Source organism: Manacus candei, unplaced genomic scaffold, assembly GCF_025592945.1.
Source record: "Manacus candei isolate 608988 ecotype Guabito, Panama unplaced genomic scaffold, ASM2559294v1 h1tg000035l, whole genome shotgun sequence".
Lineage (NCBI taxonomy): Eukaryota > Metazoa > Chordata > Aves > Passeriformes > Pipridae > Manacus > Manacus candei.
In genome coordinates, this window is record NW_026138083.1 from 1,255,796 (window position 1) to 1,270,767 (window position 14,972).

General features: G+C 53.0%; 3 protein-coding genes across 3 annotated transcripts in view; 2 read left to right on the forward strand and 1 right to left on the reverse strand.

Annotated features, from left to right (window-relative positions):
• ERLEC1 (endoplasmic reticulum lectin 1) overlaps positions 1-877 on the forward strand; it is a 9,311-nt gene extending 8,434 nt beyond the window's left edge. The window contains exons 12-14 of the mRNA XM_051792843.1: positions 142-219; positions 397-472; positions 616-877. Coding sequence (XP_051648803.1) covers positions 142-219; positions 397-472; positions 616-687 — 226 coding nt within the window. The 3' untranslated portion in view covers positions 688-877. The remainder of the gene's footprint in view (positions 1-141; positions 220-396; positions 473-615) is intronic.
• Positions 878-5,172: 4,295 nt separating this feature from the next.
• LOC127473340 (toll-like receptor 2) lies at positions 5,173-9,090 on the forward strand. The gene has a single exon (XM_051792838.1). It carries the CDS (start codon positions 5,458-5,460, stop codon positions 8,287-8,289), a length of 2,832 nt encoding a protein of 943 aa, XP_051648798.1. The 5' UTR covers positions 5,173-5,457; the 3' UTR covers positions 8,290-9,090.
• On the reverse strand, positions 9,089-14,041 carry GPR75 (G protein-coupled receptor 75). Its single transcript, XM_051792846.1, has 2 exons — positions 10,757-14,041; positions 9,089-9,902 (listed from the first exon to the last, which is right to left on the reverse strand). The coding sequence occupies exon 1, from the start codon at positions 13,665-13,667 to the stop codon at positions 12,168-12,170; it is 1,500 nt and encodes a 499-aa protein (XP_051648806.1). The 5' UTR covers positions 13,668-14,041; the 3' UTR covers positions 9,089-9,902; positions 10,757-12,167.
• Positions 14,042-14,972: the final 931 nt, after the last annotated feature.

A 14,972-nucleotide genomic window follows, 5' to 3' on the forward strand; every position in this document is an offset into this window, starting at 1 on the left:
CTCCTGCAATACAACCTGTTGCTGTTTGTGTATTAAATACTTGCTGAATAGTGAGGTGGTGGCTCACACCACTTACCTGCCTGCTTATAAAAGGTTGTGTTGAATACTTCCAAACTCTCCCGTTCTGATCTTTCCTGGCAGGATGGTGTCTCATTTCTATGGAAATGGAGATGTTTGTGACTTGACAGACAAGCCAAGGCAGGTGACTGTGAAGTTGAAGTAAGTGAACTGATGTTCTGTGTGTGTTTCCTGGGTCAGAGGGGGAAGCTGCTGCTGTTGTCACGGAGCTCCGAAGGCAGTGATTGTTAACTTAGTAAAAATGCTGCAGATAGCAGTGAAACTCATTGTTTTGTGCTTCTCACACCCCAAACATCCCAATTTCTCCTCTGTTTTCAGATGTAAAGAATCTGATTCCCCTCACGCTGTGACCATTTACATGTTAGAGCCTCATTCATGCCAATACATCCTGGGGGTAGGTAAAGACACACCTGAGATCAGCTGCCGTGGTCTCAGGTGTATGTTTAAGGTGGCCCCTTCCTTCCTTCCAGTGGCTCTTCCCAAGATTCCTGCAGTGCTGAGTTCGTGGTCTCTGATGTTCTGGTGTCTCTGTTGCAGGTGGAGTCTCCAGTCATCTGTAAAATCCTGGATACAGCAGATGAATACGGGCTCCTCTCCGTGCCCAGCTGAGGACAGCGAAGCCCCCTCCATGAGCCAAATCCCGACATTTCCCATGGGAACAGCCACCTGTGTGAGCTGACAAAGGCCTCACCAGCACAGCTCTAAGCTGAGGGACTCGTGAACCACTTTGTGTATAACTATGTGTATATAAGAGCTTATGGATAAACTTTTAATGATTAAAACCCTGTCTTGCACTTCCTGCCTGGCTCGTGTGTGACACGTTCCACCAGCAGCACCCCTGAGGTACAAACTACCCACTGGAAACAGGCACAGTGATAACTGAAGCTTCAAGTGAGGAGCCCAGCTGCCACCAGAAGGAAAAGGTGAAGCCAACCCTTCCTGCTCAGGAACCACACCACCACCCGTGGTTTTTCTACTGCAGCAGCATTACCTCTTTGTTTGACTGTTGGCAACTGTGTTTTCACTGTAACTTACACCCCTCTCTTCAGCTGCTGTTCCTTCTCCCAGCCTGGGCTGCTTCCCAGGACATTCTGTTTATTTACTTATTTATATTTAACACTGGAGGGTTCATCTCCATATAATTATTCTGCTGAACACCCTCCCTGCCATCAGGTCTAGTTCCCTGGAGCGTGTCTGCCTCCCAAAGGATACTTGGGAAGTTTTACTCTGCTGGCACTAGAAATTCCCAGAATCTGGAGGGGAGGGGGGGATCTGAAGTTAGAAATAGGTGGAACAAGTTTGTAATGGCCAACACTCAGAGCCTTGAGTATTTGAGGTGTAGCAACAGTGTGTGGTTGTTGTGTTGGTCACTTCCGTGTGCCCACCACGGTTCCTGTTTTGTGGAGCCCTTGTGCAAGGCACAGGAATTCCTGGCTGTGGGGCGGAAATGTGCCAGCCCTGTGCCATGTGACTGGTCAGGTGCTGCCCAAAATAACCCTCCTGAACTGCTGGACTGTTGCAGCACATGCCTTTCAGTGTCTCATCAAGCAGAAAACCCAAACAGCAGCAGCAGCAGCGTGACTTGACATTTAAAGTGACAGTCACTCTCCTTGCTCATATCAAGGTGTCAGAGGGAACTGGAAAAGGGGAAGAGTCTTCCACACAGATTTCATTCCCCACCCCCCCGGAAGAGAGTCTGCCCATATTTCCCCACCACAACCCTCTTGCAAAGCATTCACTAGATGAGCAAAAAGTGGCCCGGGTTTTAATCCAGGAGCTTTTAGAAAGAGGAGATGTTAAAACCAGTGTTGCCCACACTTCAGATCCTTACCTTAGTTTCCCTCGAGTTCTTTTCCTCCCCTGAACAGTCACAGCTGGACCCATCTCATCAGGCATCTGGTCGTGCCTGTGGGAGGTGTCACTGCCCCAGGCCATGCAGCCAAAGTACAGTAAGGAAAGGTTAAAACATGTTTTCCCTCATGCTGCCTTTACAAGGGGCTGGGTGAATCCCCTTGTTACAGCTCTGGATCCGTGGGATCCCTTTGGGATAGCTGTATTTTGAATCAAGGCTGCCCTGTAGCTCCTTGGCTGCTCTTGGGAAAACCTGGACAGGCACAGCCCTGCCCCAGCATCCCTTGGGCTGAGTCATGGAAAGGGAAGGGAACCCCCGACACCCTAAACCATCCTGCCCACCCCTCACTTGTGATCAGCCCAGAGGACAGGCCAAGAACAGTCATCCTGCAGAATGTCCAGAATTCCCCTCACGGAAGGGGGGGGGGGGAAGCACAGGCCTGACTCAGCAGCCACAGCACCTGGTGACCCCCAGCACCAGCTTGTGCCACTGCCTGAGCAAGCACAGGGTTGCCAAACCCGTGCTGTTTGTGTCCCTCAGCCTCTACTTCCCCCTGCACAGGAACCCCTTCCTGCTCACAGCTATTCCTGCCTGGCATCCGGGCTACAGAAGGAACAGGAACATGCTTTGTTCCCCTTCTCCCCTCCCTCCCCAGCCAACAGTCGAGGTGGGAGTGAGGGAAGGAGGCAGGACCCCCACAAAAACCCCACAGGGCACAGCAGACCAAGAGTTGCTACTGCTACAAGTAAATTCCAACAGAATTCTACGTTTTCACACATTTGAATCTAAAAGAAATGGACTTGAGAGCAACCTGCTGCCCCGAGCCTCTCCCAGACGAGCCTTGAGGTGCAGGAACATGTCAAGGCCAAAACTGGGGGGAAAACAAGGTTCTTGGGTATGCAGAAAGCTCCCAGAACTGGAGGGCTGCAGTTTCTGGGCTGCCCTGCTCAGGTTTGTGCCTGAGGGGTCCTGCAGGTTTGCTCCCATACCTTTGGGAGGTAGAGCTGTTCCATGCAGACGAGTGCATTTCCTGGCCATAAATACCTAAGATTTTCATCCAACACACAAATCTAAGCCTACCTTCATAAGAGAAGCTCCTGTGACGTCTGGTCTCCTGAGGCTGGTGCTGATCCTCTCTGGGTTTGAGCAGCTCCTCTGCAGGTTCAGCTCTGCTCCCTTAAATCACCTTTCCAGCACACAAAACCCCATCCCCTGCAGAAAGAGAGCAAGAACAAGTGGCAGACAACCTGTTTTGGGAGTGAAATCTCTTTGCTTCATCACCCTGCCATGGTCCTGCTCTTGGCCACACAGCATAGACTTTCTCACTCACAGACCTTTCTGGTGTCTTTTCTTCCTCCACAGTCCCCAAAAGAAGAGGTTGCTTAAAAAAAAAAAGAATAAACGAATACACAAAGGATGGGTTGGATGAGTTAAGGACAGAATAATTCCAGCGCAGTGTGTTGTAGAATAACTGTGCTTGCACCAAAAAAGAGTCTTTTTCACTTTGTCCCTTCCAGCCATGATTTCCTCTGGAATTTTGCTGGGCCCTGTGCTAGGACGTGGCTGCTCCACCTTCCCAAAGGGAAGCACAGCCCAAGGTTCTCTGGCAGCACTGCTGTATTTAGATGGAGAATTGTCTGACTACGGGGGCTCACCCCATGCCGAGAACAGGAGATAAAATCTCCCCTGACATATTCTGACTGCTCTCAATCTCCTGTGTCTCTCACCAAAGCAGACAGGGACCTGTCTGAAGAACTGATGACTGCAGGGCAATTCCCAGAACCTGTCCCAGCAGGAAAGTGCCTGGTCGGACCAGACAGACAGCATGAACCACCTTGGATTTTCCAGCCCCCAGGACAGGGCAGGGGAGCATTCAGGTGTTTCCAGTCACACCAGTGACCAGCTGCAAAAGAGTGGGAAAAAAAGTTGTAAGTGATATACAGACAAGTTCTGATCCCCAGTGGAAGCTTGAGGTAATAATTGAGAGTGGGGTCCTTACCCAGTGGGTGTCCCTGTGGGCCACAGACCAACCCCAGAAGGTGCAGTGGCGTCTGGGACCCCCCTCCCCACCTGAGCTGTATTTATATTGTATTCTCTGAGGGGGGCAAAGGTAAAGTTACAGCGGGTGTCACATCATGCTCAGGTGGAGCTCCAGTGGCTTTGGTCATTAGCATGGGGCAGTGGCAAAAGTAACCGGAGTTTTTGAGCTAATGAAGTAAAGTTCAGCTTGGTGCAGCTCAGTTCCCACAAGCTGTGTTGCTTTGGATGGAGCACGACCACAGCACCGCTGTGCTGTTCCATGTCTTCCACTCCAAGCTCCCTCGGCATTCCTGCTCCCGAGGTGCACAGACAGCCCGTCCCTGGCGAACTGCGGCCAACCCACCCGCTCCTTCCAGCGAGCTTTGTCTTCTCCCCTCATTTGTGATGCTCAGGAGGGAGCGAACCCTCAGCCCCGCACCGTCCCAGCGCCAGCGCAGCACAACCAGCCACCCCCACCTTCCCTCTCCCCCTCGGGCACGGGTTGAGCAACGTCCGAGAGCGGCACGGTGGGGAAAACTTGACAGATCTCACCGGGGAGAATCACGTCCGGCACAGCCGCCTCCTCCTCCTCCAGCCGGGCAGGGGGAGCGCGGGGCGGATGCCGCAGGGCCCCGGGGCTGGGCGGGCTCGGGGGGATCCCAGCCCGCCCCCGCTCCCATCCCGGAGCCACAAAAGGCACCGGCGGCAGCGCAAGGGACAGGCGAGGGACCGGAGCAGGTACAGGGGGTGGGAGAGGCGGCGGGAGGGCAGGTACGGGGGGGCAGAGGGACGGGAGGGTGGCTGGAAGGAGGAACGAGCTGGGTGGTACATCCGTGATGCTCTTCACACCCCTGCGGTGCTCCGGCGGCTGTGGATGTTCCTGCGGGATGTGGGGTGGTCAGCAGAGGGTCCGGGGACACAGCTGGCAGTCGCTGGGGTCCCCTCTCTTAGACTGATGGTCCGAGCCCGTGGGCAGCAAAGGGGACTGTGGTGGCAGCAGGTGACTCACCTGGAGCTCTGCCTTTTCAGGGAATACATCCGCGGCACGGAGCAGCGGGATCAGGGACTGGTGACAGAGACCCGGGGCAGGACTGGAGCCGGGCAGTGCTCCCGGCACTGGGAATTCTCCAAAGCCCCCAGATACGGGGGCAGTGACCTCTCCTGGCTGCCTCAGACAAGCCTCCCATGTCCCACTTCCAAGCGAACTTCCCCTGACAGGTAAGGCCCAGCAAACCACAGGTAAATCCTCGGCAGGGCAAAGCTCCAGGGGGCTGGGATCACGGGAAGATCCGTGGTCACAAAGTTCCATAGAGCTTTACTGAGGTGGTTGGACAGGTTTTGGACGGGTCAGACTTGCCTGGTTGTTGATGAGAGACAATGAAGAAGTCCCACAGAGCGGGCCCAGACTGGCACTGCAGATTGTCCAATGGAAGAGGGCATTGCAGAGGTGCCTGGGGAGAAGGGAAAGAGAGAAGAAATAATTCAGACTTTATCTACAATGACCTGAAATGAACAGTGCCCTCCTTAAATCCTTCTCTGACACTCCCTCTCTCTTACTCTCAAATAAGTTGTATTTTCTTTTGGTAGATAAAAAGGGATTCATGGATGGAGTTAATGAAACGATTTCTGGATTTGCAAGTAAATTAGGATTATTTTTGAAGACAGACCACATTATAATGATGGATTTGACGTTTCTTTTCTCCAGGATGAGGGTCCTTCCTGGCTGCCTTCATCTCTACTTCATTTCCTTCTTGTTCAGTGGAGCACATGGATTCCTAACGTGGAGAATACCCACAGCCTTCCCAGTTTATAACTACTCCTATTCCAACCTCTCCTCTGTCTCAGAAGCACAAGCTCCCAAAACAGCAAGAGCTCTCAATTTCTCACATAACGTCATCGAAAAAGTAACCAAGAGGGACTTAGAAGGTTTTGAGGCGCTGGAAGTTCTGGACCTTTCCTACAATCGGATTCGGGATGTTGAGCCCGGTGCACTCCAGAGCCTGCTCAGCCTGGTTTCTGTGAATTTGTCATTCAATGATGAGAAGCTGCTTCTGTCAGGTCTCCCACCCCACCTGGAACTCTCACCCACCGGCAATGCCTCAGGGTCTTTGCAGCTTTCCAAGTATTCTGGCAAGTCCCCAGAGGCTGCTCTGGAGCCTTCCGTGCCCACCAAGGAGCCACCACCTTCCAGACACCCTCCTGTCCTGGAAAACCTTAACCCCAGGCTCAGGCGGAGCGCTGGAGATCTTCTCCGGAAGGGAGAGACAAACACAACAGTGTTTCCAGCGTTTTCAACAGCCACACCGAGGCCCAGCCTCTGCGGAACTCCCATCAACGGGACACTGGATCTGTCCCACAGCAACCTCTCCGGGGACGAGCTGATGCTAAAACTGGACGAGGACGCCTGCCAAGCTCAGCTGGTCAGCATTCTGGAGCTTGACATCAGCCACAACGACCTGAAGATGGACCTCGTGTCGCTGTTCGTCCTGTTCCTGCCGATGGAAAACGTGCGGTCGATCGACGCCAGCTCCAGCAACTTAACCATCAACATCCTGGATGTGGGGGCCATCTGCAAGTTCCCATTCCACCAGCTTTTCTTCGTCAACATCAGCCACAACCCCATCAACAGCCTGGACACGCTGTGCCTGCCTCCCACCATCAAGGAAATCGACTTGTCCTTCACCAACATCAGCCAAATACCCCGGAATTTCGCTGCCAAACTGCTTAACTTGGAAAACATGTACGTCCAAGGAAATCACTTCATCTACACAGCCTCTCCGGCCAGCAGGAATGCACTTCCAACGTGTGTCCCTCCCCCTGGGACCGTGCACATCGAAGCCATTTCCCTCGTCAGGACCCAGTTCGGGACACCCATTGAAAGCCTTCCCAACAAAGTGAAACACCTGGGCATGTCCAACTGCTCCATCGTGGAACTGCCGGAGTGGTTTGCTGACACCATGGAGGAACTGTTATTTTTGGATCTCAGCCACAACCGCATTTCTGCGCTTCCCAACTTCCCTCCCTCCCTGCAGCAGCTCGACATCAGCAACGGAGACATCAGGGTCATCCCCCCCAGCCTGAAATCCCTCTCCAACTTAACAACGTTTAACATCCAAAGCAACAAAATCGCGGAGATGCACGTGGAGTATTTCCCATCGGCTCTGAAAAGCTGCGACATCAGTAAAAACAGGTTGAAGGTGCTGTCCTTAACCAAGGCCCTGGGGAACCTGGAACACCTCAACGTTTCTGGGAACCTGATCGCCCGGCTGGAAACCACCGACCCCCTTCCCGCGCTCGCCAGCCTGGACAGCAGCCACAACCTCATCCCAGAGCTGCCCGACGGCCTCGGGGATTCCCTCCCGGCGCTGAAATATCTCAACTTATCGGGGAATAAGATCTCCTTTCTGCAGCGTGGCTCCCTCCCAGCCTCTCTGGTGGAGCTGGACATCAGCGACAACGCCATCACCACCATCGTGGAGGACACGTTCGGCCCGCTGACGAGCCTGAGGGTCCTGACCGTCCAAGGGAGACACTTCTTCTGCACCTGTGACTCGTACTGGTTCGTGAACATCTACATGCACCAGCCCCAGCTGCAGATCAGGGGCAGGGGGGACGTGAGGTGCAGCTTCCCCCCGGACAGGAGGGGCTCCCTGGTGGAGAGCAGCCGCCTGACGCTGCTGCGCTGCTCCCTGGGGCTCCAGCTGGGAATCACCGCCGGCACCGCCGCCCTCGCCGTGCTCCTGCTCACAGCCCTGTGCTGGCACTTCCACGGGCTCTGGTACATCAGGATGGGCTGGTACTGGTGCATGGCCAAGAGGAGGCAGTACGAGAAGAGGCCTGAGAACAAGCTCTACGACGCCTTCATCTCGTACAGCGAACACGACGCCGCCTGGACCAAAGAGAACCTGCTGGAGAGGCTGGAGAACGACGGGTTCAAGATCTGTTACCACGAGAGGGATTTCAAACCGGGGCACCCCGTGCTGGGGAACATATTTTACTGCATAGAGAACAGCCACAAGGTCCTGTTTGTCCTCTCCCCCAGCTTCGTGAACAGCTGCTGGTGTCAGTACGAGCTGTACTTCGCCGAGCACCGGGTCCTGAACGAGAACCTGGATTCCCTCATCATGATTGTGCTGGAAGACCTCCCGCCCCACAGCGTCCCACAGAAGTTCAGCAAGCTCAGGAAGCTGCTGAGAAGGAAAACCTACCTGAAGTGGAGCCCTGAGGAGCACAAGCAGAAGCTGTTCTGGCATCAGCTGAGAGCAGTCTTAAGGACAACCAACGAACCCCTCGTGAGAGCAGAGAACGGAGCCGCTCAGGAGATGTACGAGCTGGAATGAGACCTGAGGAACTGGGAAGGTTGTGCCTGGAAAGCCTGTGGTCAAACAGAAGTGTTCACCTCCTGCAAAGGCCCAGTGGTGCCACAGGGTTTGCCTGGATCAGCCCCAGCAGAGGTCACTGGCGGGACTGTCGCGCCTGCGTTATTCCCTCTGATAAAGGAATCCCGAAGGGATAAGACCCAAGTGCTGATAAACAGCTTTAATTTCTCCAGCTACTTCCAGCATTTCTGCAAGTGCAGTGGATGTCACCTGAAGGGAAGAACAGCTCAGGTCACACTGCGTGTCCTCGCTGCTTTTTGAGGTGGTTGCAGTGATAAGGGATGTAAAGATTCCCAGAGTAAAGATTCCTGGTTCCAGGACAGCCTAAGGTGGGAACACACCTGTGTGCAGGGAAGAAAGCCACGAGCCAGGCTGGCACACAGGCTGCAGCTCCTTTCTGTGGTTGGAGCAAGAAAAGATGAAAGATTTACTAAATTCAGCCACCTGAGAGGTGCCATTGCAAACCCACACTGCCCCAGCCTTTGGCCTCCGTGACTGCTGGGAGAGAGCAGACTTGGAAACTTCTATAAGTACAGAATAAAATATACAACCAATGCAAAAACCAGCTGAGTGTGTCGGTGTCTGCTGTTAGGTAACTGGGATTAGCTTTGTTTCATCATAAATCTCTGAATAAACAAAGTTCTGTACATTGTTATTTAGATTTAGGAAAGCTTCACTTGACAACAGCCACCCTGACCCATTTCCAAGGGACTCAGTGCCACCTCTGCATGGCCCTTGTCCTCACCTAGTGCCACTTGCTGATTTTATTTATTGTGTTTGGGAAAAAAAATAAAAGGAAATTCAGCTGATCTAATTTTCACATTTGAGGAAAAATCAACAGGCTGTGGCACAAAATAAACACCAGGTGAGGACAAATCGTTTGGTGGAGTACCAAGTCTGGACTTGCTCCTACAATGAGTGAACCCAAATGACTTTCAAGCATAAGATCCCAGATCCAGGAATTGCAGGAGGTCTGTGTGCAGCATGTCTGGAACACAGACTCTGAAAGGGAATTAGCTCTGCTGTGACAAAATAAGACAAATCCAGACCTATTTGCTGCCAAAAGGGGGGGTGTCATGAAACAAAGATCTGCATTTACAGAGAGATCTCCCAGAACTCACCAGGTGCAAACCCACCTTTCCTCAGCCAAATGATTTGGCATCAACTGCTTGGAGGTCTTAGATTTAGAGGTTGAAAAACCCACCCCTGCAGCCCAGCAACTGAAAAAGCCAACTCTTACCACCACAGAGATTCAGGACTTAGAAAGGCTGTGAATTATAAAAACATTTCAATGCTTCTGTTCATTTAAACAACCAGAAGTCACTTGTTAACGAGATTAAGGAGCCCCAAGTCATTCAGCAGCTGTTTTTCTAATAAGCTTCTTTATGCTTTCTCCTTTCTTTCTCAACCATCCAGTGCTCACATTTCTCACTTCCTCTCTTCCCACACGTTTCCCACCTCTTTTGTCCTGCACTTTGTTCCTTCCCTCTGCCTGGATCTCTGCTTTCCAACCTTGCAGTCACTCTTTGCTGGTTCCTTACTGGACCTTTACTGGTTCTGTGTTCAGCAAGGGGCTAAAAGAAAAAGGAGAAGTTACACTCCCAATTATTTTATCACAAAATCAATTAAATCAGCCCACGATTCTCTGCAAAGTTGTACCTCCCTATTCCCAAAAATCCAACCTCGATTTACTACACCCACAAACATCCCACAAAACAAGGAGCTCAGTAAAACTGACAACTTCAATCAGGTTTTGCTCCTACTGCAGATGAAAAGGTGCTGCACTTTCCTATCCACACTTTTCATATTAGCCCCAATATTAACACAAGGGTGGTATACCAGGAGCACAGTTGGCACCAGGAGTTAACAAAGTCTTTTTCCTACTAACACATCACATAGAGGCAATAAAACTTCCTTCTTGGACCCTTCTTGCTTTACTCCCACATGAATATTCAATGCAAACAACTTCTATGAACGAGGTATGAGGGGTTTAACCTTGTAGCACGTGCTGAAGTTCATGTGATCCAAACTAAAGGCACAGGAGAAGCTGCACACACACAGCAAACCCCAAAACTGCTTCATCTGTATTTTTTCCCCTCCAGCACAATTTGTACCGAAGAGAAATTCAACTGCAGAACAACTAAACAAGACTTTTAAGTTATCTTCTATACTTGGTTTAGAAAGAACCCTGTTATTCATTTGGAGAAAAGAAAATATCTGGGCAGAGACAAAAGACTGATGGAAATAATTTCAATTTTACATTTGTATTAGAAAGTTGTTCACATCGGTTTTATTGCAAGAAAGCTGGTTCGAATTATTCAAAACTAATTCAAATTCAGTGCTAAACAAAGAACAGTGTTCCAGGAAAACCTCCAAAGTAGTTCAGTTAACAAAAAGCCCGAACCAACAACACTCACGCAGCAGTTACCGCGGATGTTCTTTTGTTTCTTGTTTCCAAAGTAACAAATCACCTTCCCATCGCTGGCATTTTCCTAAAGATGTGGCAGTTTTCCTATAAGGAGGCACCAAATGTCTGTGGCAGGGTTGTTTCGGAGAGACGCTGAGGCTCTGCCGAAGGTGAAAGGTGATTGCTTGTTTGGCAGAGATTTGGTGACCCAGAGCCGGAACCCTCAGGAATTTAAATGTCCCGAGTCATTGCGTCTCACAGGGAATTCCCACAACATGTGACACAGCACAAAAATAAAACACAATTCCTTTCCAGTTATTTGCTTGCTGTGTAGACCAACAGAGAAAGTTTCTAAGCAGACAGATTAAATCAAACTGATGTTAAGATTTCTTAAAAAAAAAATCTCCGAAACTTGTAGTTGGATGGCACGTGGTTTTAAAAATGTTAACAGCTTTCAGTTCTGCCTGTCCCAGTTTATAAAAACCATGGACAAAGGAGCAACGAGGAACACAACTCCGTGCCTAACAGCTCACCAGTTGGGGAATTCCAGAGGTGACTGCATTACTCCTGTCCTAGAATATTGCAACATTCATCTTTACCCTCACATAACACAGGTATTGCACAGCTACTTCTAGCAGAGGTAAAACACCTCTCCAAACTATTTTGGGATACATAACACCACCATCCTTAAAATAAGCACCCAGCAGATATTGACATACAAACTGCAAAGGTTTATTCCAGTGCTGTACTTCCCAAAAGTCCTTCCCAGAGGAAATATAACACTGACTAATGCCTTGTCCCACTTGAAGAGGCAGAGATCAAAATCCTGAACTTCAGTGGAACCTGATGGAAATTTTGCCATTTACCTCAAGGGAACCAAGATTTCACCCCGTGAATAGGAAGGGCTTTTGTTATTCCTGAAAGGTGCCACCAGTTTTTCCAACCTTCTGCAACGGGAAAACTTTCAACTCCAATAATACCAAGCACTTTCCCAATTCTTCCTTCTTGAAAATACAAGATATTTGTAATACTCTGTTTACATCATAGAAAGGGTTGGGTTGGAAAGCAAATCCAGTCCCACCCCCTGCCATGGGCAGGGACACTTTCTGCTAGCTCAGGTTGCTCCAAGCCCTGCCCAACCTGGCCTTGTGACATAAAAAAATCACATAGTTACAGTATTTACTTTTTTTACTTATCCAGCAGTAAAATCTAGTACCAAAACCACCCTCGTGTAACCATTCCAAACACAAATCTAAAATGTATCCCCCTTTCTGACTTGCCAATGAAATTCCAGAGAAATCCCCTGACGGTCACTGCAGCGATGCCCTGGCATTGGCTCCAAACAGCTGGACACCAACAGGAATGGCACTGCCATTAACTGGCAGCAGTGCTGTGTCACCTCCCCAGCCACCCTCGGGGCTGGTGGGTCAGGCTACACCGAAGGCACCGGGATGTGCCTGGTGAGGGCAGTGCCGCAGTCCCGGCCCACGCCGGGGGTGGGATGGGCGATGTAGGGCTTGGAAAAGCCAAACGTGGAGCTGACCGGCTGCAGGCTGTTGGGGGTGCTCACTTCTTGGGAAGGGCTGCTGTTGTACACGCTGTAGTAGGGCTCGATGCGGGTGTTCATGGGGGTGGAGCTGCTCTGGCCGCAGTGCTGGTGCCCCGCAGAAGCCCTGGGGCTCAGCACGCTGTCCTTGGAGTGGCTGGGAGCGCAGGCCTGCTCCAAGCTCTTCTTCTGAGGCTTCGGAGACAACATGTACGCCGAGTTGGTCTCGTGGTGGGAGGACTTGTTCCTGTTGACTTCCAGGCTGCCCTTGCCCATGGCCTGGAGCCTGGTCCTGTGCTTGCAGCAGCAGAAGACGAGGGCGGCGTAGCGCAGGCACCACAGGACACGCCGCCGCAGCCCCGCGCTGTTGCGGGAGTAGATGAAAGGATTCAACCCGGACTTGAAAAAAATGAGGGTAAACCCACACAGCTCAAACTGGTAGAGGACGAAGCCTCCGCTGCCGGACAGCACGTCCTGCACCAGGGAGATGCCCAGGGGCAGGCAGCACACCAGCACGGAGAGCACGATGACCACGCACGTCCCCACGGCCCGGGAGTCCTTGGCCGTGGCCAGGTTGACGGCCGACGCCAGCGGGAGCCGCCCGGCGTGCTTGGGCTGTCCGGGGGCCTGCCCACAGCTCTGGGTCCGGTACAGGGCTGGCTGTGGCCGGGGGGTGCCCACGGCCAGCACGGGCGGGCCCTGCCTGGCGTGCGCGTTCCTGCGCAGGGCCCGGGCGATCATCACGTAGGACACGGCCACCACGGCCACGCAGCAGATGAAGTCGGCGATGTAGAGATAGAGGACGAGCCTGCCCCGGCCGCTGGCCAGGTTGGCCACAGGCAGGCAGCGGCGGGAGCCGCGGGCACGCAGCGTGGCCAGCGTGGCCAGGGTGAAGCTGGCGGCCCAGAGCCCCAGCGTGAGCAGCAGCGTGCGGGGCGCCGAGGCGGCGCGGGGAGGCTGCCGGCCCAGCACCACGCGCAGCCGGTGCAGCGCGATCGCCGCCACCGTCTTGAGGGACATGATGATGAAGCCGGAGCTGGTGAGGTGGAAGGTGAAGCAGAAGGCGCCCGGCACGCCGCGCGCCGGCCCCAAGAACAGCACGAAGGCGAACATGGGGGCGGCCACGCCGCAGAGGAACAGGTCGCAGAAGGACAGGTTGAGGATCATGAAGTCGAAGTCGGTGCGGAATTTGCGGAGGGCCGGGTCGAAGAAGGAGAGCAGCACGATGAGGTTGCCGTAGGAGCCCAGGCAGAAGACGAGGGCCAGCAGGGAGGCGCAGGCGGCCAAGGTGGCGGCGTGGGTGCCCTCCCGCAGCTCCGCGGGGCCGCTGCCGTTCGCGCCCAGCTGCTCCCCGGGCCCCGCCGGCAGCCGCCCCGACCCGTTCATCGCCCGCTCACCGCCGCCTCGGGGGGCTCATCCCCGGCCCGGCCCCGCCGCTCACCGCCGGCTCTCCGCCGCCATGGCGCCCGGGCCCGGCCCCTTCCCCGCAGCCCCCCCGCGCTCCCGGCGAAGGCGGGCCCGGGGCTGCCCCGGCGCGGGGCGGGGGATGCGGCACCGGCCTCCCCAGAGCTCCACAGAGCCCCTCCGGCGCTGCTGCACCGCCCCGTCCTCAGCCTGGATGCAACGGGCTGTGCCAGCACGGAATGGTTTGTGTGGGAAAGGACCTTAAAGATGATCCAGTTCCACCCCCTGCCACGGGCAGGGACACCGTCCAAGAGCCCAGGTTGCTCCAACGTGGCCTTGGACACTTCCAGGGATCCAGGGGCAGCCACAGCTTCTCTGGGCAACCTGTGCCAGGGCCTCCCCACCCTCCCAGGGAGGAATTCCTTCCTAATATCCAATCTCGATCTACCCTCTTTCAATTTGAACCCATTCCCCCTTGTCCTGTCAGTACTTGCAAGCAGCCTTGCCCTGCCTTTCCTGTAAGTTCTCTCCAGGCACTTTAAGGGATCGTTCTGAAATACTCACAGGGAAGTGAAGTCCAGAAAACTCTCCTTGCACGTTCTCCCAGCTGGCCCAAGCACACACACAACCCAGGGGCCTCTGTGTCACTGGAAATGCAGGTTGAAGAGATCAAAATCCAGCCAGGCAAGGCACAAAACCACTGTGGAAATACCATAGATCCAGTTTCTGACTTCTGCATGCCACTTGTCTTACATATACATCAATCTTAAACTTGTCTTAATAACCATCCCCTACCCCAGCAATCACACAGGGTTGTTCTTAAACTAGGAGGGGGAATGTCCAAGACCCAAAACATGGTTTCCTGTGGCTTCAAGGTATGTTCCCTCTCAGCTTGGCTGTCACTTATTTTCCCTCTTAGTTATACTTTTGTTCTCCAGCCTTGGTTAATTTGAATTCGGGGGGTGAATCCCACTGAGCCCCAATGACTACGAGTTGTTTTTTCAGGGGCAAGCTGGGCTCTCCCTCCTTGGATTCTATTATTTACAAATATCAGAGGACACTGCATTACGTGATTAAACAAGAGCGAATTACTTCAAAGTGGTTAATGCTGAGGAAATACTGAGGATTGTTCCCTTCCCATGAAACCAACGAGCACAAGATCCTCACCTGCTTTCTGAGCAGGCAACACACCTCACTTCAGCTGGAAACAAGACCCTGCATAAAATCTGACCTCAGCTTCACACTAAGTCTAACCCCTGAGGCCAAAGCCACAGGAGTAACAACACA

Excerpts from the sequence above, each read along its gene's own strand:
- LOC127473340 (XM_051792838.1), top strand. The coding sequence starts at position 5,458 with ATGAACAGTGCCCTCCTTAAATCCTTCTCTGACACTCCCTCTCTCTTA.
- GPR75 (XM_051792846.1), bottom strand. The coding sequence starts at position 13,667 with ATGAACGGGTCGGGGCGGCTGCCGGCGGGGCCCGGGGAGCAGCTGGGC.